This window comes from Pundamilia nyererei, unplaced genomic scaffold (assembly GCF_000239375.1).
Source record: "Pundamilia nyererei isolate P.nyererei 1_Seehausen unplaced genomic scaffold, PunNye1.0 scaffold00123, whole genome shotgun sequence".
Lineage (NCBI taxonomy): Eukaryota > Metazoa > Chordata > Actinopteri > Cichliformes > Cichlidae > Pundamilia > Pundamilia nyererei.
The window spans coordinates 1,078,995-1,105,003 of NW_005187524.1; the positions used below are offsets into that span (position 1 = coordinate 1,078,995).

A 26,009-nucleotide genomic window follows, 5' to 3' on the forward strand; every position below is an offset into this window, starting at 1 on the left:
GACGTGTATATTTCTTTACTTCAGATGTGCAGGACAACTGTGTGCCTGACATTTAAACAGGGCAAATTTTCTATTTCTCATATTGTTAATGAATTTAAACAAATGCAGTCAAATTTCAAACTTTGAGAAACAGACTTCTGACCTGTTCTGCATAATCCTGGAGAGACTGACAGTATTCCACTTGTCTCCTACACTGTATATGCTCTAACAGTGGTCACAGTGTCAGCTTCTCCAGGATAAAAATATCCATTGTCCTTTAAGGCCTGACCTGATGAAAATTCTTCAGAGCGCTCATCTCCATGCATGTGAGCATAGCCATAATGTGCCCCTGGCACAGGAGAGGGTTAAGATTAAACTACAGCTGATGCATCACTGTGTCAAACTCGATTTGTTCAGGGACTTGTGATGCTGACCAGGTGAAGGGTTTGGGTGTCAAAGCTAAAGCACCGCTGTGATTCAAAGTAGAGGAGCGTACAAGAGTAGAGAAAAGCATCCTGAGGTAAAGAGACTTGAATTAGTAGCAGTTACCAAATGTGGAGTCATGTCACCTCAGTGCATGTCTTGAAAATGCAGGTGTTGGTGCAGAAAACAGCATCTAATTCCAACGTTCTGTGGCAGCGTCTTGTAGGGTAACTTTTACTGCATAAAAAGAATCAGCCCATAGCACTCTGACTTGTCATACATTTAAGGAAGAGCTTCTTAAGAGCGTATTAAGGGAAAGTTGTAGTGTCAGCTCCTCAGTTATACCGCCACAGTAACGCTTCTTTGAGCTGGGAGTGAGTGTTACTGAGGGCTGAGCAATGCTGCAGATATTTAGCAGGGCAGAGGGATACAAAAGCTCCAGCATTTCTCACCTGCAGGCTTAGACACAGACCTAGCTATAAAGGTTGCCTCTTTACTGAAGCACTGCAGAGTCCCAGCAGAAAGTAGAGCACACAAAAAAGCTACAGTATAATGCAGAGAATGCACTTGAAAACTAAAAATATAACACAGCACTGGTAAGTTGGATATGTGTCAGCAAGCATGTGTGTTGCTGTGACTGTCTTTGCTGGAGCCCATGAATCTCCTGCCTCGCTCGCTGCCGGGGCAGAATAGTACTTTATGTTTTTATAACACACATTGTTGACTCTGCAGCAAAAAGACCCAATAAAAAGAGTGATGCCTCCTTGTCTGTGTTGGCGTGGTGCGACGCGGGGGTTGTTAAAGAGGTATGAATCTTTTATGAGTAACGCTGTCAATATCAGTTGAAAGGGCCGAGACTTTGACACCCGCCTCGAGGTGGGATTTTCTCAGCATAGCAATTGTTGCTGCGCCTGGATGCACCTATGCCATCCCGCAAATTACCCAATTACACTCCCTCGGTCGACTCAATCAAGATTCTTCACTGACATGCTCAGGTGACACGGCTGGAAGTGTATTACCCAAAAGCATAAAGACCTGGCGTTACAGTTCAGATAACCGTCAAGGTTCACTTTAAAATAAATCTGGAAAAAGGATCTTAACTTCTGCGAAGTGAGCCTCAACAGCAGCAGATTGCAGCAGTAAACACTCTTCTAAATGGCTTATTAAAGGCCTAACAGTGGTAACAGGCCTATCAGCTGCACAGGTAGGAATATCTTAAAAACATCTTAGCAGACTGTGTCACCTGACAAATGTACCATTTCATTTTTTCACTGAATTCACAGACACAGCAGTAAAGGCCATCAGTACATCTGTTTTCATTTTATTTTTTTCCATCTGATGCACCTGATGTATAAATCTTCAGTGAATACTGCACTGTGTTCATGGCTACAGATTCAGACGAACATCTGTCTTGTTTGGCAAACAATTTAAATGAGCCAAATGTTTTCTCACTGGGTGGATTTGGTGCTATTCCTGCAGGTAATTAAAAATGGGAAGATGATATTTTTTCAATACATTTTGAGGCAGCAAACTCTTTGCAGAATGATAGAACTCATGCAGCACACATATTACTGTAAAACAACTAAAATCATGAAGTGAATGAGAAACTAAAGGACCACTACAAGCAGTGCTTTTTAAACTTGTATTTCCTTTCTTGCCGAGATTTAAATGAGAAAGTAGCTTCCGGTATTATGCCTTTTAAATATTTAGCTAAACACTAGATTTAGCTTAACAGGAAGAAGGAAACAGCCTTGATTAACCTATAGCTATAATTAGCTATAATTTAAGCATGTGAATGACTCTATATAATTGTGTATAAAAAATGGTCATTACCACTGTTTTTCAGACTGCTGTTCTGAAGCCTAGAGTTCAGGATTTTAGTCACTGTAGTGTTTTTGAAATTGGGTACGACCATATTTGGATGAGGCAGTAAACAGTAAACTTCTCTAAGGTATCGCGCTAGCTACCTAACTTGGCTAGTAAGGTTCATGCTAGATTAAATGTCACATGGGATGCTACTTTGGCTAGTGAGCGATTAGCTTAAAACGGCATGTACCTCACACAAAAACTGAACTGCCACCTTAGCTGTGTGCCAACTGGACACAGTTAATGACTGTAGAAAACATGGACGACGCGACAGCTTCCCAAAACTGAAGCCAAAACGTCTCTATCGCCCCCTGGTGTCTGGCTGCAGTATAGGTCATAAACCCCACCTCCTGCATGTTAGCGGATGGGACTGGGGTCAGATTAAAATAAAAAATTCTCCTCAGATAATTTTTTTCCAAAGATGCTTTCGTTCATTATCAGTAGTTACGCTGATTTATGTTCAAGGGGTCTTCTTTCTCATAAGTTTGATTCTAATTACTACCATAATGCTTTTAAAGTGGGGTGCAACGTTTTTTAGAGTCATTGGTCTTAACTCAGACTGTATTAACCGAATTTAAGTGGCCAACTTACACAGTTACAGCCATGTGAAAAAGAAAGCTTTCACGGGGTTCTCTGAAAAGCTAAGTGCACTGTTGATGCTTCCATGAGAATAAGGAGAGTAAGCAGCAGCCAGGTGCTGCTAATCAAATGACCTTAATTAACTGATCATAAACAAGTGTAAGCACCTCTATAAAAGCAGAAGTTTCAGCAGTTTCTGGAGTTGGTTGTTGGTTCTGAGCATTAAAGGTGTGTTAACAGAATGCCACTATTTTCCCAGGAGTAGACATCCTAGTAAATTCACCCCAAGGTCAAACCGTGCAAAGCTTTTTTTGTAAAAACAGCCCAATTGCTAGATCTCAGGCTCTTACAGGCCTCAGAATATTAAATGCTAAAGTTCCTGACTGTACAAGTAGAAAAAGACTGAACATGTATGGCTTGTTTGTAAGTGTTACCAGAAGAAAGCCTCTTCTTTCTAAAAAGAACATGACAGCACAGGCTAGGTTTGCCAAAATGCACCGGAACAAATCACAAGACTTCCAGAACAATATGTTTTGGACAGACAAGACCAAAATAGAGATGTTTGGCCATAGCACCACATTTAATGAAAACCAAACACAGCATATTAGCGCATATCAACTATCAGCACAGTGATGGAGGGCTAAAGCTTGGCCCAAAAGGGGGCTGTGCAAGTGGACAATGATCCCAAGAACACCAGCAAATCTGAATCAAACAGAGTGACTGCAGTGAGTGGGCCAAATCCAACACGGTGACATGAGAGACTGAAAATGTCCTTATAAAAGAAAATTATTATTTCAAGTTACTGCTGAATCAAAGGGTGCACTTAGTTTTTCACATGACTCTAAAGAAAGAAAAAGAAGTGTACTTTATTGGTCCCCGTGGGGAAAATCGCTCTCTGCATTTAACCCATTCACTCAGTGAAGCAGTGGGCAGCCATTGGGCGCCCGGGGAGCAGTGTGTAGGGACGGTACCTTGCTCAGGGGTACCTCTTCAGGGGAATCAAACCCCCGACCTTCCGATCATGGGGCCGCCACTCTACCTACTGAGCTATCCCTATATACAAAGTCATCCACTGGATAGTTTTTATGACATTAGCTGTAAGAGAGCAAAACAAATTTTTGATATTAGGGTGTAAATATCTCTATTTGTGCTGCTAATTTGGGCATTTTCACGTTACTTATGGAGATTGACCTGTTTTTGGTGCAAGCCTCAGGTAACTCTTAAATGAACTGCAGTTTCTGCTACACACTAACAAAATTGTGACCTCCAAAGTCACCAGTGGGGCTTTATAGATTTCAGTTTTTATGCTAACCTGAAGAGAAATCTTCTATATTCTGCCCTGAGACAAAACAGTTCAGAAAAAAGTACTTAAGAGGAAAAGCCAAGAACTGCCTCACAAGCAGAAATCTGTATCACAGATTTTCTACAATCAATGACTAATAGATAGCTACAGCTTTTTAGAGTAAAGCATATCCCGCAACACAGAATATGCTCGAGTGTGCGAGCCAACATTAACTGCCAAGAAGCAGCAGCAAAGAGAAGCCCAGAGAGAGATGGGAGACGGCCCTGGTAATGATGGAGGAGGCAACAGCAACCAACAGGCTAACAGTGGCTGGAGGAGGTGGAACCTATGAGGCTTCTGCTTCCTTTGACTTATGGTGTTTAAGGCTTTTGCTGCTTAACTCCAGTCAATTGTTGGGCCGTGACTCAAATACATCTATGCTGCTTGTAAAGATAAGAAAGAAAATCATTTTGTTTCTGGATAAAGTGAACTGTGTCGGGAAAACGCAGTTCAGGGGAATAAAGTGTACGTTAGTGTGGATTTAAATGGAAATTTGTTTGTTTTACACAAATGTGGCTTAAACAAGCATGTGAAAAGAAAGTGATAAAAACCCTGCAGTGAATTTTATTACGTATGCTAGTTCCAATAAGAAAATCGAGACATAAAACAGATCACTTTTCACATCCTTTCATAATTTAATTATAAAAGAAAACTTCAAGCATATTGAATTTCATGCTTTTTCCCTCTGATGTTTTCCAGCAGTCACAATACAGATTCTACACTGCCTTATTAAATATTCAATATCCGAAACGCCAGATCAATCAGGCCTGCTTACCGCACGCCACTGACATTGCTGAGGAAATTTCTTCATTTGGTGGCACAATCAATAGCTCATTACTGCAGCTTTACACTGTGTTGTCTCTGGGCAGGCCCTCTGGCTTCATTCCAGGCCTATCTGATCTGTCCATCTTCATCACGCAACACAGAGAAACAGCCTCCTGCTGAACAACAATTACACTCTTAACCTCACACCAACTTATCGCTCTGTAAGTTGAGTTTTTTATGAGATGGAGTGTGATGAGGCTTTATGATCGTGTGCGTATTTGAGCAGTGATATGTATATAATGCATCACATCCTTTTGATTTCACGCGCGCCAAGCGAGCAGGCCAGAAATAAGAATTAAGTACGCAAACGTGGAAAGGCAAGCTTTCACACAAAACATCAGTTCTCTGCTTCGAACACACAAAACCACAAACACCGGTAAGGCAACACGATGGGGAGCAACAAACAAAGACATTTTTTCGAAATCGCTTCCTTACAAAGCTTTTTCCCTGCGCTCAAAATCTGCACCATTATACTCGAAATGCCTTTCGCTCACTAACAAAAGTGAGCTATTACTTTTTTAATTCAACCGTGAAATGACAGAAGCACTCATCATAATAGCGTTAAAGCTCGCCTCCTTGGTGTCACACAGAACGCGGTGATGTGCTGAACCGAACTTCCCGTCTGTGGAATAATTTCATGGTCATCTCTAATAATTATACAAAGACCAAGTGAGTGACAGTGCAAGCCTGCCATACTTGTGGCACTCAAACCCTGCACAAACAAGTACCCCAGTATGGATATATGAATGATGAATGGTTGGCAGGAACCCACTCTCAGCTCTGAAAGTTTCTGACTGCAGAACAAGGGCACCTTTGGTTGCCTCTGGATCAGCGTGAGGCTCCTTCACCCTCGCACTCTTGCTACTATCTCAAATTGCAGATGACATCCTCCAGGAAAGACACGTGATAATAACGTGCACAGCTGCAGTTATTCACAACTATGCGATTAGAGGGAAATGAAAGTTGATCTGCGGGGAAAGGAGCTGAAGAAAAACATGGAGGAGAAAAGAGCAACAGCAGCGAAGGAGCAGAAAGGAGACGCACAGGACGAGCGACCTCTGGCACCGAGGCCGCCGGCGCGCGGCACACTCAAAATTAGTGTTTTACTGAGATTACAGACTCCTTTCTTTTTTCTCTCTCTGGTGCTGCTTGTTTAGGCTCATTGCTTTGCTTCTTCTGTGCTGCTGCGCTGGCAGTCATCGCCTGGATGCAAAGTGAGGCCAGTGCCTTCACATAAACAAGCCGAGCGCTGCCACAGCGCATTAGTCACAGCTCAGGTCTGGCCTTTTCAAAGTCGCTACTCCTACTCAAACTGCTAATAGAGCCCCAGAATTTGATATTAGCCTAGCAGGGATACATCCATCAGCGAAGCTGTGCGAGTGCCCTCATGTGCGGCTAACAGGGTGGTTTTTGAGAATTAAAGCGAGAAGAGCGGCGAGCATCAGGACCGAAAGTTTCTTAAGGCCCCCCCTGCTTTATTCCCCCTCTTCTTTCTGCACTAATGACACAACACACACAGAGCAGGCAAGCAATTCATTAAAAAAACTACCCTTATATAATGAGCAGCCTCAGCAATGTGACCATAAGCTGATATTTTTTCACTATAGGGCCTATTACAAAGCCACTGCTGATGGAGCCGGTGCATTTGAGGACATTTGCAAACAGGGCGAACACAATGCCTGTGGAATATGCAGACTTATTAAAGTCTCTGCACAGCCCCTCGCACCCTTGGACATTAAACAGCAGTTTGTGGGGGAAGCTTCTGTCAGAGTCTCCTGGCTCACAATCAGCACCGTTCCTCTTCCTGTAACATCAAATTACCCGTGGCTGAGATATCCCAGCTCTTTCCCTCTCTTCCTTTTATTTCCTCCCACTGTGTTGGGTTTATAGGCAGCAGTCCGGCAGGGGTAATTTCTGCTACCACTCCAGGGAAATTACTTTGTGTTGTTAGAGAAAAGGCAGTTTGCGAACTGCTTTATCAAGCTCCCCGTCTCAAGTAACAGTCAACATTTCAACGCAAGGAAGAAATACAGCCTCAGCATATCTGCGCTTATAAGTGCGCTAAGTGGCATCAGTGCAAAGGCAAGAGTAGTCACCGTGGGTGTGTGTGTGATGTTTTGGATAGGCATATGTGCATCCAACTGTGCATTTGTTTCTGCAGGACTGCTTTCATTGCCCGTACATCCTCGCACACATATCTGCTCTGCTCCTCTACGCCGAGCGGTTCAGCTGTGCCTTACTTGGACTGATGAATAATTTCTGCACTGTGCTCTGCTGTGGCACGTCTGGTGCAGCCTGACTGCACCACACAGCTACAGCTCCGCATTTGCATTCAAAACGCACACACTCACACTTTTACACTGATGAGCACCAAGCATGCGCCCGCCGTCCCGACACCGTCCATTCTGCCAGACGCTTCCCTGTGTGGAGGATGCAACAAGCCGCTAAAAAAACAAACAAAAACAAAAAAAGAGCAACAGCAGTTTTCTATTACTCAGTGTCATCTTGCTTCTGCTTCCAGAGTTTACGAAAATTGCTCAGTGACGCGCCAACAAACTGGACAAAGAGCCAAGCAAGGAAAAATCCGCCAATTCCAAAACTCTCACCTGAGGTTGACTTTAAAAATCTTAACTCTGGATTTGTGGCATTTAAATTCAAGGCCGGTACTGAAATGTCAGCTCTATTTTGAAGTGGCAGACATGCTGATGTGGTGACCTCTATGTGCTGTGGCTAAAAGGTTGGGGGGCTGCAGGGCAAATGAGCAGGGGGTATAAGCTTACTTCTGAGTGAAAAGGAAGGGGCAGTCTTGGATTGTGGTTTCCAGTCTTGCTCATGCCTCTAAAGTCACATTTTAAAGCTGGACGTCTCTAATTATCCGACGCTGCTGTAAAATATCTAATCACTAATTAAAATGTCATTTAAAACACCTCTGTTCAAGTCTTTAAAAAAGGCTGTAATCTGCATAACACAACAACAACGTCGCTACTGTGTGTGCCTCCAAGTACAGCAGGTTGTGCATCTGTAAGCAGCTTAATAAAGGGAAACCACAAGCAGCAGCGCCAGTGGTGTGTGCAACCGAACACCTCCTACTGTCTCTGGGTCTATCTGGAAGACCTCCAGGTGCTGCGCTCCTTCATCTATCCGAGACTAGCGGGGAATTTTTCGGGTATGATATGCCTCTCGGTGCGTTTTTCCGTGGATGAGCGGGTTGTGTCAACATCTATCATTGTCAGCAGTAGAAAGCGTTCCTCTCAGTCCAAACACAGCTAGATATTTACGAGCTTAAACACCCATCCTCAGCTAGAGAAATCCATTTCCACTAAGTGGCAAATATTTCCACTGTAGTGCGGAGCTAGAGCCAAGGAGAGAAAATAGTCTTCAGCCCGTTTAATCCTAATCACACACTATTTAATGAGCATACAATACTGTCTGTTTATGTTAGCTTTGTCTCTGACAGCGTTGGTAATCTGGGCTGGCTGCAGTGAGACTGTGATTATTGCAAAGATGCTCCTTCTTAGTTCATTTGCATAGACCTTTGCTGCTGCACAGGAACCCTGGGGCGACTGTCTGGACAGGCAGTGTAGGCTGCCAGGCTACCACGTTAGTGCATTATACAGCACACTGGTTCAGAGGTCCATTTTTTTCTCTTCAAAAACAAGTCAATTGACGCTGACAGAACAATGAAGCCTCTTGATTCAGTGAGCCATTTTCAGTTGGATCGCAGAGCTCGAACTGCCAAACTGTTACCACATAATGATAACAGGTAAGTTTGTCAGCAGAAGAGGGGAAAATACCGCTGTGAACTTCTTAGCGGCAGAGATTGTACCAAACACAATAGCTGTCAGTGAACGATGCGCAAAACAATAGGGCACTGTCAACGCCTGTGAGATGTGCAAAGGGAGAGGGTTATCGAAAGCTACATGACAGAATAACATCTGTCAGTAAATCAAAGTGGCAGCCAATCGACAGGAATCATCTCTCACACACTCACACACAGAGCTACACATATTCCCACAGCCATCAGAGCAGCGCTTACAAGTAATGTACTTACAGTTCTGAGGAACTGGATCTCATCCTCTCCTTCTCCACCTTCAGCCATGGCTGCAAAGGAGCCTGTTCAGACTCCGCTGGCTGCCTTCTCCTGTCGAAATTAGCATATAGCTAATCCACGGCCATACAGCGGGAGACTACCGCAGCATGTGTCACTCAAAAACCCCTGCGCTCACGCCCCTGTGCTCGCCGCCCGGAGGAGGAGTGTGTGTCAGCATCGGAGGGCTGGAGCAACTGGGGACGGGTGCGTGGCGGGGAAACGGGGAGAAGACGAGTCCTGTAGCAAAAGATGCTGGAGAGGGGGGGGTATGTGTCTTCGACGTCACCGTCAGACCTTATTAGCACAAGCGGGAATATTCAAAAAATCGACACGCGCTTTCCGTCTAAAGCTAATTTCTTTCCCGACACGCATGCTAAAGCGTGGGGTATAGCGCGCCCTCCCACCACGGCGCACGCAAGAAATTCACGCTAGCTGCCATTTCCAGATCAGCACCATGGTCAGCACCCCACTACCCGCACAGGCTTTCAGTGTGGAGGGTCCTGCACTCACCCTGCAGAGGACGGGGTTTTATTTATTTATTTGTTTTCCTTTTTTTCTATTTTTTATGTTGCCGATCATTTCTAAATGTTTGAGGAAGTGTGGATATGACTATTGTATAGAAAATATGTCACTGCTACCGCTGAAGTGCAAACGTCCAAATCAGCCTGAATCTAGAACAACGTTCCCTCATTTGCTATGACGTCTTAACAGAGCTCTTTTTTTATTATTACAAAAAAGGGGGGGGGTTCTTGCACAACTACTACCTCACTTGTAAATTATTTATCAGATATTTGATTAACTCAATTACATATTAATGAATGCAAAGTAAGACTCTTCACTTATAATGTGTGACAGCGGTCGTTCTGGTGACCCAAAGGTTGGTCATAAGCATAATGAAGCTCGCTCATCTCCATAACTACAGCGAATAAACACGCAGGCGCCCCAACACGATCAGATGCTGCCCTCTAGCGTCAGTGCGCCAAACTGCTAAGACCAGCTCTACATGGCGTCCTTCCACCATTCATTGCACCATATATACTTAGTTACTTTATTCCTCATCTTATTCTTCCTGTGATGTTTTAAAAAGTACATCCGAAGGATTAAGTAATATTTCAAAGTTATGCAGAAGTATTTGTATTAGCATTAATATAATCAAGCATGATCATATTAACGCCCATTTAAGTTTTTAATGATAAACCTTAAAATCGTTGGATACAAACAGTTGTAGAAACAGCCATTCTGCAGTTCTCCAGTTTCCCAACAATGCAAATCTAACTCGCAACAAATGCAAATGTCCAAACGCGCCTGTTTCTCACCGCGACAACCCATTTAGACGACACAGGAAATGTGAGAGAGCACATTACTTTATCCAGAAGGATGGCAGCTTTCAAAACGGTAGTTATTGGACATAAGTCCGACTCTAAACATGTTCGACCGAGGCTACGACACTTGTTCTAATTATGTGTTTATTATCAGAATCTTGGCTTGTTTTGGTGTTTGAATAGAAATTTTACGAAATGGCTTTCCCCGTGCATGCATGGACTTCCGTGGCCATTTATTTGCGTAGGTCCCAGACTATTTACGCTGAAAACACTTGTCTTGCTCTATCCCAGTTGTAATAGGTTAAAGAAGGCATCCTGGACATGCCGCTTAGAATATAATTTAATATAAATTTTGAATATTCTATCTAATTTTATACACACACTTTTGTCATATATATAAAATTTCATTAATTTTTTTCACAGTTGGCCACCCGGTGTCACTGTTTTGTAAATATTAGTTAAGTCATTCAAAGGCCAATTGCGACGCTTTCGCTTATTTTTCTACAAAGTTATCCGAGAAAACAGTAGCATTTGTTGCCAACGTTGCCATAGCTGAAGCACAGCCACACTTTATTTATTCCCCGTCCGAAGTACACACCGAACCCATCACATGGCCTACCTGCAAGCCGCAGCTGCACTGACTCAAAATGTGGGCTGTGGATAAACACTAAGGCACCAATCACAGAGCAGAGAGCCAGCGGCGCCTCTCCCTATTGGACTAAACGGAAGTCCATCAGGACTGTCGAGCCGGAGAAGCAGCGGTGAGCACTCGGCACTGGCTGGCTGCACCGCAGAAGATGTGAAGAAATATTTGCCATGCCACTAAAACGGGTAAGTAACTATTTATCTTTTAGCATCTGCTTCAACCCTCAGCAGGTGCTGTTGGTTGCAGCGCACTTTCAGCTTCTGGTTAACGATAATTAAACGTCACCGAAGCTCTTATGAAGAAGATTCGCTTTAAAAAAATGTAGTTCAGGATAATTCAAATTCAAATGTAACTAAATGTTCGCTGGTTTTCACTTGTAAGTGGGCAGCTGTAACCCGAAAGCCTTCAGGGCAGTGTAGTTACGCTGCCATCTTAACACTCGTGTTTTCCTGCAAGGTGACAGTAACCCATCGGATTATAATATCATATAAACTGCTGAGACATGAGGCGACATGCGGGGGCGAGCGTGTGGAAGCCCGTTTTGCTTGTAAACATCTTTGCTGGCCGCCTGCTCGGGGCTCGGCGTGTGTCGTCACCTTGTGTGACACTAGCAAGGCTTTTTCTTTTCTTTTTTTTAAAAATGCGGCAGCTTGTGAAATGTTGATGAACTGCGGTGTAAAAATGTTTCATCCACTTACACAACAATGGACAGGAGGATGGAGGTGGAGCTGGGGTTAGGAGCTTTCTTCTTAAATGCATGATTGCTGGATTGTGTCCAGCTTTTAATGTGACATTGAAATATGGAAGCTTCCTGTTTGTGAAAGGACTGTTGTGATGTAGCCTACCCTAGCAGTGCCCTGTCTCAGATTAAAGGCTTTCATTTAGTTAAAGCTTTATCCTAAAGAAGAAAATAAAGTCTGGTATGTGGAGGTAATGTGTGTCTTTAGCAGGACAGGTATGTTACTTGAACATAAAGTGTCTATCCAAAAGCAGATTTATCACTCTGTGCTACTTTCTTTCTGACAGAATCTGGACAGACCAAGTGATGAATAGCCAGAGATCCTCGTCTGCAGTCCGAGCTGAGTCCGTCCGCATACTCGCAGTGCTTGAGTGATTAATATGGCACCCATCATGCAGGGCACCCACACTATATTGCTTCTGTATGCACCCATCCATGAGCTAAGCAACATCAGCCGTTATTTCCCCAAGAGGCGGGCCCCAAGTTTCGAGTACAAGAGCCGCGCCCCTCGTTCAGACAAGGCTGGTAATGACTGTGACCGAGGAAAGGAGGATCTTGCAGTGTCCAAACAAAGAGGCCAGTCTTCTGACTTTCCAGGCGAACTGCTCACCTCCCAGCAGGCAACAAAGAAAGCAGTTGCAGAGCTCTGCTGGCTGGTGGCGGAGCACCACCAGTTGCTGGCGCAGTTGTTATCACTGTGCAAGGATTGCAGGAACAAAGTCAGGATGGGTAACCAGGGTGGGAAACTCCAGGAGTACATGGAGGGTCAAGACGTTCATCTTGGCAGTCAGGTTCTCAGCGGCAGCATCTACTCCCTTAATCAGTCTCCAGAGCAGACGCGAGGTGTGCCTAAAAGTAAAAAGATGAAGAAGTTAGGGGGGAAGAAGCTTGACAGCGCAGAGAATTTCCTGCACAGTAAGATGAAGAAGAAAACTCCAGGTGGAGAGCCGTGTCTTGAGCTTCCAGCTGAGAAAAGTTTGTCTATATGTGCGGATTTGGAAGTGGAGCAGATGCCAGGTACCAAGGCTTCTGGCCATGTGTCTGAGAGCCCAATCGTTGGCTCTTGTGTCTGTCCGATCAGTAACCCCATCCTGCCAGTGGAGGAACCCTTCCAGATCACCCGTGAGGGCTGGGACTTCATGGAGGACAATCGCACATTTGACCCCGACATGGATTTTTGTTTCTCAGAGTGTGACGGAGAACTGGGTTACCAGTCATCTTCTTGCAGCCTAATGGAGGGTCTGACCCGGCGAGAAAGTGGGAGTAACCTTAGGCCGCTTAAAAGATTTGATTCTCCGGTTGACATGATAGTTGAGGATGCATCAGCAATCAAGTCAGCTCAACAGCTTTATAGTGAAATCAACCAGAGGAATGTTGGAGTCAGGGTTGTTGCCAGAGTGCAGGATGTAGAAGGGAGGGTGCAACATGTTAGTCACACAAGTCCAGACGGGGCTGTGCCACACCCTGAATCTAGCAAAGGCCAACAAGGCTATAAAGAGTGGAGAGGGCCAAACAGGGTCAGGGGGGAAAAGTCATGTAACAAACTCTCTGAGGGGCTGCGACTGCCCCTGTACAATACCACTGAGCCCTTGCCCAAATCCCACAAAAATAGCCCCTCTTCCCCTTCCCTCGCTGGGGTGTTCAGCACCTCCTTCCCAGCCTCCAACAGCCTCCAGAGCATGTCCCCAGTCCTGTCCCCTCTGTCTTCCAAACAGGAAAGCCCGCAACTCAATCACCGCATTGTACTCCTTTCAGATAAGGACACTGACCCTGATCAAGACAGCTCCAGTAACGCAGATGAACCCAAAATCTTCTCCGAGATCATAGACAAAAATGGCAATAAACGTGCCGTCACTCGGCTGGATCTGAACCTCAGCAGGCCGCCGAGCAACTGCAAGGGGAACTCCTCCAGCAATTCCACAACAACAGGTGAGCTGTCAGAAATCAAGCATTTAACGCAGCGATTCATGCTCAGACACCCTGCCTTGATGCAAATGCTTTTACTCGCTCAGTAGTTTAAAACCATTTTTTGTTAGAAGATGCCCTTCGACTGGCGCTGCAGACGCTAGATTTCAAAGAGCAGAACAACAAGAAGACACCTTGAAAGGCATTCTTTGTGCATCTGTAGCGGCACATGCAGTGCCTGAGATGTATGCTGAGTCAATCTGCAGCATTGTAACTGACAAACATCTTCCACACAGAGAGATGTATTTGCCATTCAGGCTGTTATCTAATAAACAGGCCAGGCTCTCTTAGTCCTCTTAGTTTGTGACTGCTGGGTTCTGCTTCGGGATTTGATGTGTGGCCACAAATTAAAACCTCCCCAACAGAGTTGTACACGGGGCAAGCTGGGCTCGAGAATAGTTTCACTAATGATCTATTTTAACTCTCTCAGCACTGTGGGGAAGATTAGTAAGAGTGTCCTGGATCAAAGGCATAAAGTTGACACAGAGTTCAACCTGAGCAGAGTTCTCACGAGTGTAGTAGTAACTCAAGCATTGCCAATTTGGATCAGGGATTCAGTAGGCAGGAAGGGCTACAGAAAACAGAATGGATTCGGGTTTCCTTATTTGTACATCCCATTTCCTCTTGTAATAATCTGTCTTCTTGTATGAGCTTCTGACAATGACGGAAATAATGGGATTGAAAACCCACGGCGTTCCCTGTGTAATCTTTGCAAAGCCGTACGTGGTATAAGCTGAGTTCAGTGATGTCAGTGTGACTGACGATTTCTCTCTCTTCCTCCAGCCTGTGTTTAGCTCTGTGGTCATGCTATTCTGTCACCGTTTACCCTCAGTGTGGGTTTCAGACCCAAGTTTATGCTGCTTTCAGTGATTCCATCTTATTAAATTTAGTATCTCTGTAACATGGTTAAAGAGCCCATTCAAAATCCTCACTCTAATCTCCAAAAGCAAACAGATGGCCTTCCATTGATTATTTAGTGCACTCGTGGACTGCAGGCAATATTTAGCTATTTTTATGTCGGTCTATGCAGCTACTTTGCCCACACTTCAGCGACAGTGCTGAATTTTTTTTTTTAAGGAACTTGGGGTCTTTGAGTTACATCACATACAGGCCAACAATGCTCATCTCGGTGGCTGATGGGAGAAAAGAGATGAGCTGGAGCCAAACTAAGGGGCAGATAGAGAAATAAATAGTCCAGAATAGCTCATGTGGAAGTGATTAGGATCAACACCCAGTGAAAGGAAGTTGTTTTATGTGCTTCCCTACGTAGCCACAATATAAAATGTATGAAATTTGACTGCCGTTATTTTCCTTTTTTTCCTGATCGGTTTTTATATTTCAAGCAGGTTTCCAAAGTAATATTGAAACCAAGACCTTGCATCATACTGTCCACGTGCTCCACAAGTCCCAAAGCGAAGGCTTTAATTTTAAATGAATTCCCTCTGCTGTTTACTCGATTGCCCTCTTGATAACTGAATACACTTTAGATGTTAACGCAGATAAATGAACATCACAGGGAACAGCCAAAAGGCGCTAAGTGGGTCAGTGTGGAGCCTGGACCTTCATGGTTTGCAAATGTCAAACTAATTATGATCTGGGCTCTTTAATCTGGCCCCTCTTATTGATGCTTTTGTTCTTATTAATGAGTGTGATCATGCGGGTGGTAATTTTAAAGTGACACATTCTATTGTTTACTTCATGTGCCAATGCTCATGCCCTGCAGTTTGGCTAATGTAATGCCTAATGCATTTACTAAGGTGCAAATTAGCTTTTCTCTGTGTGTTATCTTGGTGTTGACTTTCACCTCTTAATATTTTAAAAAGTACCTTCAGCCCTGATTCAGAAGAAAGTAGACTTTAGCTAGCTTAGCTGTCTGTGATTGGTTGCTGAGGTGGTTTGTAGAGCTTCTGCACTGCATCTGGGCAGAAATGATGAGCTGAGCTCGGACAATGATTTAAGTCTGCATAGAGCTGAGTATAACCACACTTCCAGTCACATCTCAGATATTTTTGTGATCCAGTTCTTGTTATGGCAGTATTGCTAATACATGATTATGCAGCTTTCAGCCTGTTTGGGGATTAATCTTTCTCTATACCCCACTCCCATCTTCAGTTCCCTTCCTCAATTCCTGTGACATATGGCAGCCAATACCATAATCTGATTACCCAATATGTTTTAGCAAGGTCATATGAAACTGAGCACGTATCACTGCTCCTAGCTGTCATTCAACTGGGCATGCATGACCATGCAGCATTGTTACACCCAATGAGGACAAGGGCCAGCTGTTTTCAGATAATGAAGTCTTCCTTGCATAGTTACTTTAAGCTGCATACCACATACAGGGAATCTGGGCACAAAGGTCTGTCTTATAAATTATAACTTGTCTGCTTTAATAAATGACAAGCCCACGCTAACAAGCGTTAGCCATGTTCCATCTTAATGCTTCTTGTTGCTTCTTACCATGTGAAGCTCTAACTGGCTTCCTCCTCAGTGTTTCTGCTATTTTAAAACCAACACTCGCTGGTGGGAGTTGACCAAATTCCCCATCTCCCAATTAGTGGCTTGCCAGGCACAATGAAAAGCACCCAGCTTCAGCAGAGCAATTACTGCATTTCAGTTGTGCAGTGCATGTCTCTGAGCATTGTGTCATGCTACATTTCTGCTTCAGCTCTAAGCCAGGACACTGCAGTAGTCCTCCCAGAGTTTTCTGCTTGTGGCCGTCTTTATGGTCTCTAATGCTGCCAAACCAATCAATCGGACATCCTGATGGCCATGTCCCGCCAATAGCCCGTGTAGAGGGGAGAAAAATGGCCGCGATGGGCAGAAAAGAGACCGGGTGATTTAAGAATCGTGAATTTTTCATGATTTATATAAAAGCCAATGATTCTCCTTCTTGGCTAAAAGTGATTGATGGGGGTGGAGGCTGCCAGATGTACTCACCATGCCATATGGCCCAGTTCTTTTTACTATGAATGATAAGGTTACACTTTAGTGGATAAAATAGGGCACACTGACCAAATCTGTTTTGAGCCTTAAATCAGAATGTGAATTTAAGCTGTTGTGGGCAGACAGAGTATCTGGCTGATCTAATGTCATTCGTAAAATGTGGTTTTAGGGCTTTTTTTGTCTGTTCTGGAGTGCTCAATACAGCTTTCACAGTGCTATCTCTGACCACCGGATGAACAGTTGGCGGAGTGACTGGCAGATAAATCCATCAACCCTGACAACAGCATCCACCTGTCAGGTTCGGACATAAGATTGTCTCTGAGCCACACCGAGCACACACTAAAATCAGAATGCTTACATAACCACATCATCTTCAAATTGCTGCTCTCAGCAGGTTGGTCGTCCGCACCTTTTTGCTTTTTCTTCAGAAACCTCTGATGGTGTCCAAAAGATGGTGTCAATTCAAGTCTTTGCATTCAGACTTTGTGCTGTGTGTATATTTGGTGCACTTATGTTGTCTTAGGCTTGGGATTATCCAGTTTAGTGCATTATTTATGTCACATTTCATGTGAGCCAGCAGACACAACACACACACACACATCTGCAGCCTGTGTTCACTCAGTTATGGACACTGATTCAGTCTTGGCTTTTAGAGCAGCAGGGAAGGAGATTAAATGTAATAAGTGGGCAGCTTTCCTCAGGGATGGTAAACTGTGCATGCATGCTAGTAGTATATCAACTCCCCAATTATTAAATGCCTTATTACCTAATGCATCTAAGAGTCCTGCATCAGTATTTGTGTTGTTTATTTCTTTGCAGTGTCTGTGCATTTATTCATATTGCATTTATAGCATACATCAGTGGCATTGGAGCTCCACTGTAGTGTGTCTGCTGGCAGGGAGACGGATGTGTTCTTTCCTCTTCCTGTACAGATGGTAGCAGTGTCGGCCACCTTTACAAATATTGCAATCAAACACTTGTTGGTTGTCAACCAGGTGAAGTGTAACAGTAAACATGAAAGTGTTCAATGTTGTTTTATGGTAAAAAGTATTTTTGGAGACGTGGAGGAATGTAGCAAAAAACAAGTGGTGATGTTTGTGTGTGTTGCAGGTGGCAGCCTGTGTTCTGTCCGTTAAACCCTCGTCTATGAAGCAGTAATTATGGGGAGAGCTGGTTTTCATCAGTAGTCTCTTTCCTTGGCTCAGACTGGACTTAAGTCTGCATTTGGAACCATACCAGCCCACAGTCAGCAGTTCCTACTGCGGGACCATGCAGTGCAGCATTATCATAATGAAAAGTTATTAATCTAATCCTACTACCACACACACACACACACACACACACACTGCTCTCAGTCCAGTTGGTGGACTGCAGGCATCGCTGCTGTCTCATAATGAATGATTGTGTGTCAGCTCTTTCATATTTCAACGAGGCCTCCCATTTAGTTTTTATGTGTGCACTCGAATAACTACATTTAAAAACTTCGGGGCTCTTTTCCAGGGGACTTCCAAGTTCTTGGAAATGAGTGCTGCATGTTCTCTTCAAGGTTACTTATCACATACACAAGATAGGGGATATATTGCTTCCTGCTGGATAGGAATTCACATATATTTCTCACTGTCGATCTCATAATTCTGCCCATGCAGGTCAAGGTGTTGTCTTACAGCTGAAGGAAATTGAGGTCGCCAAGATCTATACCCTCCTCCTCTCTGTGTTCTCTCCTTCTCTCTTTTATTCTTGTGCTGCCTTGTGTATATATGTTATTTTCCTCTTTTAGCTTGCTTGATCAACTCCCTTGAGGTAGTGAATTCATGCATCAAGGCATGATGTATCATGTTTCTGTGCACTTGGTAAGAACGTGACACTGGGGTTTTTTTGTTCTGTGTTGGCACTCTCTGCATGGTTCCTGTAGTCAGTACCGAGTTCTGCAGGCTGCTGCTGATTCTGTGTGTGCAGTGCGCCTCTGAGAAGCAAATCTTGTCAGCTGGTTTGAAATGCACACAACACTGCACAGAGATGCTGAGTTCCTGCCTGCATTTTAAAATATACGTTGTCTCTTTGTAGATCTTTCTCCATGATCTCATTGCACTGCACAGCCAGCAGAGGGCAGTCTTCCCCAGGTCTTTTATTCTCGCTCCATCAGGTCCTTAGGATGACTGAACACTGGTTTTACACTAATCACACCTACCCACAACTGACTTCACTGCTGCAGTACAGTAGGAATGCTGACTGATCTAATGTTGTCTGCTGCAGGGAATATGCTGTGAATGCACATTAATATTAGTATAGGCTACTCGATTTCTCTAGCCTTTCTCATAATTGGATCAATGTAGTTTTCTGGTGGTGTTGTTGGTGGAGACTGGGCCAAGAGTTGATTTAAAATAGCTGTGTACCCTCCAGCCTGCACATTAGAGGGTCTCACTTGTTGTTTCTTTGATGCTAAGAGATTTCGATGTCTGCTTCCTACCTCTCGTCACTGCTGTTTCCCTGAAGGTTACACAGGAAAACAGTCAGAGCTGCTTATTTACCCATCACACACGCGACTGCGCCTGTTTTTCCAATTAATTTGCGGCACGATGTCTTACACAGCTGCGACCATTAACGAAGCCCTGTGGCCGCATGCTTCTTTGTGTCTTCGTAGAAGAGTCCCTCTTGCGTCAGGATGATATTTGGACGCTGGATGGCGATGACCCTCAGGAGACCCTTTCACATGTTCCACGGCCTGATCACCTGGATTTCCTACGCATCACACCTCCCGAGGATGACATTATTGGGGATACTCCATATTATCCCAAGCTGGAATGCACGGTGAGATTTTTTTTTTAAAAATTATTTTATAAGCATTTGCACATAGATGCCAATTTATGAGTGATAGTCAAATATGTATATGTTATCAAATATGTGCCAGTATTGGTGTAATATTTCAGTACAGATGATATCGATATTGTTATCTAACATCCGGCTCATGAATCCTTACAAATGGGTCATGGATCCAAGTTTGTATTGGTACATTTCTTTATTCGTTTCTTACAGAAGCTAACAAAGAAAAAGGTGCTTGAAGTCATTTAGAAATGGTTACATTGCACAGTTTGTCCCGCAGAGCTGCTCCATCATCTAAAATACTCCCAGCATTATGTTTGCAGCACATCCATGCAGAGTGTAGCAGTGCTTTCACAAACCAGTTTTGCAAACGCATTGCTGTAAAGTTAAACAAATTCCTTTTTTTTGTAAAATGCAGCCAAATATCCGTATGAGGTGATGTTGGGCTTTTTGGCTGCTGTTAGTGTATTGTGGCATTTATCAGTGTCAGCGGCTGAAAAGTTGAAAATTGTTAATTTCTGTTTTATTATGAAAAAACATCTCTGATGAGCCTATCGTTTCCAGCCTTCAGTAGAGCTCTGATATACTTGGCAACTCAGAAAAATCCAGTTTCACACTTGACTGTTTCCACATCCAGAACAATGTTCTCCAGCAGTTACCCCCACACCCCACCCACTGGGGACTCATGGGGATTTGTGTCTACTCTGGCATCTAACCACCTGATCATGAATCCTTAGAAATGGGTCATGAATCCTAATCTGTAGACTGGAGTTCTAAACCAAAGCTGAGTGGGAAGCCTTCCACTTGAAACTCTCACATTAAGAGAAATGAAAGTGACTTTCAATTTCAGCCTTGGTATGCTCTTATATGTTCATGTTTTTAAGGTAATTGGTGACATTTTCCCATTAAAGAGAAATGGCAACACAAATTATTTTCCTGAGTATGTGAAATATGTAATCCTGTTGAACAGTGTGCGTCAGAACATTATATGTAAAACCTCTGGAGTACTTGAAGTGCTCCAGAGCAGAGACATTCCTGTGGGAGATTATCTGGGTGCGGTTTTAGGTGGGTAGTGTATCAGCTCAAGACATGCATTGTTTACTAATACACCATAACAGATCTGCCTGTGGGCATAATCAGATGGCATACCAGCATAAGGGCACGTTGCATATAATTAGGTCCTGTGTGTTGTTTTGAGTGACAGCATTATGTGTGGCGTGGCTTCATTGTCATTGGTTTATGGTATTAGAAAAACGCACCTCAGCTGTGCATAATGGCTTTTAGTGTGTGTACAGGTGAAAACACAAAGGCAGGGAGGCAGGGACACCACCCAGTTATGTGAATGGGGAAAAGTATTTTTATCTGTAGTGTTTACATGATATTCGGCCTGTAATCGCATATCAGTTCACGTCCCAGTGTCTGTCAGTGGGGCTCTTTCTAGCACAGCCAACCCGAGCAGCCTACTGTGGGGTGAAATGCCACTACTCTTACATAAAATAATGCCACAACCACAGAAGCGGTCACTGTTTGTAGTTTTCATAGCGCAGTGCTCGACACTTTACAAGGTTACTGCATGTGTACAAACAGTTTTTTGCACATATAGATAAACAAGAGAGAGAAAGTCCAGCAGTCTGAAGGAATGCAGGAAGGGGGACCTGTGGTTGCTAAGGAAACAGCAATTTGAACTTTCGACCCCACCACCTGCTGACCTTGATCCAAACCCTATAGAGCGTTTCTAACCAGTTTTAGGCTAACCAACATAGACGGTTCAAAGCCCAGAAAGTTGTTCATTTGTCCTGTTTTCAACTATTTCTACCTTATCACATATTATTAATAGAATGCTAGCATTACCTTGCAGCTAGCACTTTACAGTTTTTAAAAACCTCTTTAGAAACAGTGTTAACAAAGCTAATATTCCAGTTTGGGTCTAAATTGTCAGCACTCAGTACACACAGTGTGTTCATGCTCGCACTTAAGGTAGGTGAATAAAATCGCATTGCTTTCTTGCCAAATTCGGTCCCATTTATAAGCTGCTAATCATGTTAGCATATTAGCATATTAGAGCTGGCAGTGGTCATGCTGACTAATCTCATCTTTAGCACTTTGCTGCTGTAGTTCACTGCTTAATAGTGTAATCCTAGCTGGACCTCTGCTTCTCTGTACCTGACCACACAGTGACTGTTTTCTGCCTTATCTCACTAGCCATAAGGAAGTGAGCATGGGTAATCAGACACCTGTAGAGCAAGGCACTCCTCCCAGTAAGGGAGGGCCTGAAGGAAGGCATTCCCAGACTGGGTAGAGCAGTGAAGTCTGACAGCGTTTTCTCACACGGCAGCACACACAAGGTTTTGTTTTGTTTGTGAACCAAGACAGATCGACGCAAAAGAAGAGTCTCAGCTTGGAAACATTGTTCAAGTCACAGGTTTGGGATTGTACACCAGCACAGCAGAGACTCATGTCCTGCAGTTTTATGGGAAAATACCTCCCGACTCGCTGAACACTAGGAAATGCTATTGTGAAAGGCAGGTGAACGGTTTTCTCCTGCTGTCCCAGGGAGATTACAGCGGGACATGCTTCCAGCCACTGAACAGATTGACTTCACTTGCAGCGTCATGGGAATCTCGCGCGCAAGGGGGAGACTTGGCTGTACCTCTGAAAACAAAGGCAGTAGACGTCTTTATGTGAAAATAGTAAAGTCCACCACATGGAACCTGTGAGTGTGTCACTAAACAGGATTACAGGATAGTTTTTGTTATTGGCACCCTCCAGGAGAAGGTAAGAGGAGCTGTGGAGTTTTGTCCACACAAAGCCCTTTTGTTCCCAGCCAACGCCAGAGGTGGAATAGGAGCAGCTTGGCTAACTAGAGGTGGGGTGACAAACTTTTTGTGTGACATTTTAAACGGACAGTTTGCTGGAGCGTCTACTTGTGCTGGTTTGCATCTGCTCTTAGTTGGAGTAACAAAAATGGACAGCGCAAGTAGTGACTTATTTGAACAGGGCAAACAGCCCAGTCTCCGAGGTGTCTTGAGCACTTTCTTCACGCGGGATCGCTCTCCCTCTTCGGATGTGGAGTGTGCTGTGCTGGTCTCATTTAAAGAGCTTCCAGATGGGGAGACGTATGACGCTGAGGACAGTCAATCTGTTAACGCTGAGAACAAACTCCAAAGGAGGAAGGATTCGGCTCAGGGTGATGTGACTGCTACCGGTCGTACAGTGCAAAAGGTCGAATCATCAATCAGCGACTCTGGCGAGCAGGTTAAAGCAGCAGCTGAAGCCCCGCTTGACCCAGATCTGGTCCAGGTCACTAGGGTGGAAACGCATAGTGACAATGAAAATGAGGACGACGAAGCGGCTCATGAGGTCAAGAAGTCTACTCTATCGGAGGAGGACGGTAAAAAAGTAGACCAAGAGGACGGAGATGCCAATGAAGCAGCGCTACAAGTGCCCATGTTTAGAACACACAAACGTACAGAGAGATCCCGCGTAGAGGCTATGTTATATTCCAGCAGGTTTGCTGGCAGAAGTATCTCTAAGACAGTTCAGCTTTCTTCACTTTCCAAACAGAGAACAGACTACACTCCCAAGGAAAGTGCAGAACCATTGGTTGCTGGAGATGTGGGAACAGGTGAGAGTGAGGAGTATGATGGAATAGATTGCTCTGAACCAGTTCCCTCAATAATCTCTGGGAATCAGTCTTTGGAATCTGCAGACAGTGATGCTGATGTGGCTTCTCCTACAAGACAGACGGACGGTACACAAGAGGAAGAACCAGCTGAGCAAACGGTTGAACTTCGTTCTAGCCAGATATCCTCCTCTGTTCCCTCCAGCCCTGAGACTCATAAAGCCTCGGTCCCAACATCCTCTCCAGAGGAGCAGTCAGACACTGGCTTTAAAAAACCCTTGTCGCCATCTTCTCCATCTAAAAAGACTAAAAGTGACAGCCAGGCAGTTTCTGGTCCAGATGCTAAGCTAACAAAAACTCCTAAGACAAGCACATCATCAGCTTCGTCCACCTCATCTCCATCCAGAGGTGCAGAAATCTCTTCACCACTGTCCTTTCAAATGCCTGCTCTATTCAGTGGTTTGCGGGTGCTGAAGAAAGGAGGGGCAGGGGAAGATAGGGAGGTTGTGTCAGAGATCAAGCAGAGGGAGAAGGATTCTGAGCTGGCTCTGCTTAACCTCAAGAAGTCTGTGAACAAAGCCAAGCTCTTCCCTGAACAGAAGACAGGCTCTCCTATGAAAAAGTACACTGAACCTAAATCTATTACAGAAACTAAAAGCACCATAGTGGGACAACTCAGTCATCTGCTTAAGCTGGACAATGATGACCCAAAAAACTCAGTCAATGGGCAGGAGGGAGATTCTTTAGGAAGCAAAAAAGAGTCTGCAGAAGGAGAAGTTGTTTCAGGAGCAAAAACTCCAGAAACTCCAGCTTCCACTCTTGAGAGAAAGACGACCTCAGACATGGCCTACGAAACCTTCAAAAACCTCCTCGGGCCCAGGACCACCAAAAAGGAGAAGACAGAAGCTGTAGATCTGGAGGCGGTGAAAAAGAAAATAAAAAACGATAAGGAAAACCTGAGGTCGATATTTGAGAGAACCACCAAATCTCCTGGCAAGGAGGTCAAAAGTCCCAAAGAAGCTATTGTATGTAGTTACACAATTATTATATTTGAAGTCACATGTACTGTTGAATTTAAGTCTTAAGACTTTATTTCATGTCTTTATAATAAATACATAGCTTAAAGATTTTTGTTTCTTTGTTTTCTTCCCATAGACAGAAGTCACGTCTCCTACAGACAGTGAGGACCGGACTCCAGGGCGTCTTCAGGCTGTGTGGCCACCACCCAAACCCAAGGATGAAGAAGAGAAGGTGGGGCTCAAGTACACCGAAGCAGGTAAGAACCACAAGCTTGTAGGCTTAGGCTACGTCCACACTAATGTGTTTTCATTTGAAAACGCATCCGTTTGGCCTCCCGTCCACACTGAGGCGGCGTTTTCGCTGATGGAAAACGCAGCGTTTTGAAAACGCATACATTTGAAAACGGTGCTTTCACGTCGCAGTGTGGACTGGACAGCGAAGACGGAGACTTCCTAAAACGATGACGCATTTCAGTCATAAGATGCAGTCATGTGACCAATTTAACCTAGATAGCGGAGGGCGTTGTACAGCACTTGTTTTGTTTGCTCTCAATTTTGACAGTCTGTAGATGCTCCAGAGAGCTTTTCTTCAAATTCTTTAATTCTCGCTCGCTTTTGCAACTTTGTACTTTTGTGTTTCTCGCAGCAACAACTCCACCTCATTGTTAGTCCATTTAAAAAACTCGCTGCTTTTCTTCAACATTTTGCTGCGATATTTCAAAGAGACAGAAAGTAAATAAGCGGCAGACAGAAATGAGGCAGGTTGAGTCTTCTTGCGTTTCACGCATGCACAGCACTGGAACGTGAGCGTTTTTGGCCGTTACAATGTGGACGTGCAACTCTGTGAAAATGACTGAAAAGGATGGTGTTTTGTCTGAAAACAGTGTTTTCAAATCTATGTAGTGTGGACGTCGCCTCAGGCGGTGCTGCCTGTATTTACACTTAAAACCAGGAATGCTGACTAAGAGTCACACCAGCTAAGCTTACACCAACAGGCCTCGCGCTGATTAGCCTTGTAAATGTTGTCAATGTTCAACTTTAAAACCCAGAAACAAAGACAGCACCCCTATCATCTAACCCTCGAATGCTCACGCTTTACGTGTCTGAGATAAAAGCTTCAGTGTCGGTGTGTAAGACCTTTCATCTAAGAGCACGATGAGGCTGTGTCTGCACCTTAATGATGCCATTTTTTGTTGTTATTGCACCACAGGGCACCATGTGTGGCTCAAAGTGGAGAAGGGGAAAAATGAGGATTGTCCTGGCAACTTGCCGTGTTTAGCCTGATGTGTTCTTTAAAAGGTGCAATGACACACACAAGTTAAAGGTGATCAAATCACAGCAGCAGTGCAACAGATGTTGGCTGTTCTCCGTGGTGTAGCTTCATCCCAGAGAAAGACTAGCTAAAATGGATTATTCCAGTGCAGTGATCTGGGTCCCGTGTTCCAGCTTTGCTCTTGTCAAATACAGTAGTGTGTGTGGAATTTAAGAAGCAGAGCAAAGTCCAGGCTATAAGCCATATAGACTGTATAAACCGTGCATGCAATCATATCTTTAAAGTATTTGTTAATTTACAGACTCTGGAAATGAAGTCTTTATGTCACTGATGAGAGCCACAAATCAATCCTTTTTTTTTCTTTTCTTGCAATCAAATTGGCGCATAATGTATACTGCAAGTGCTTTGTGGGACTTTTTCCACTGCTTAATGCACCTTGGAAGTAGGTGAAGTTACAGACCTGTACTCCTCAAATTGGCGTCATAAAACGCCATAAATGGCATGTAGTGTTTAGGGTTAGTTGTAGTGACTAACAAACAACTAACTTCACAAA

General features: G+C 44.1%; 2 protein-coding genes across 2 annotated transcripts in view; one reads left to right on the forward strand and one right to left on the reverse strand.

The window, feature by feature from the left end:
• Nucleotides 1-9,388, reverse strand: part of LOC102202511 (ryanodine receptor 3) — a 107,461-nt gene extending 98,073 nt beyond the window's left edge. The window contains 1 exon segment of the mRNA XM_013913275.1: nt 9,066-9,388. Coding sequence (XP_013768729.1) covers nt 9,066-9,113 — 48 coding nt within the window. The 5' untranslated portion in view covers nt 9,114-9,388.
• Nucleotides 9,389-11,168: 1,780 nt separating this feature from the next.
• The window catches only part of LOC102202807 (formin-1), a 48,217-nt gene continuing 33,376 nt past the window's right edge, over nt 11,169-26,009 (forward strand). The window contains exons 1-4 of the mRNA XM_005742762.1: nt 11,169-11,257; nt 12,099-13,740; nt 19,364-19,530; nt 24,320-24,440. Coding sequence (XP_005742819.1) covers nt 12,192-13,740; nt 19,364-19,530; nt 24,320-24,440 — 1,837 coding nt within the window. The 5' untranslated portion in view covers nt 11,169-11,257; nt 12,099-12,191. The remainder of the gene's footprint in view (nt 11,258-12,098; nt 13,741-19,363; nt 19,531-24,319; nt 24,441-26,009) is intronic.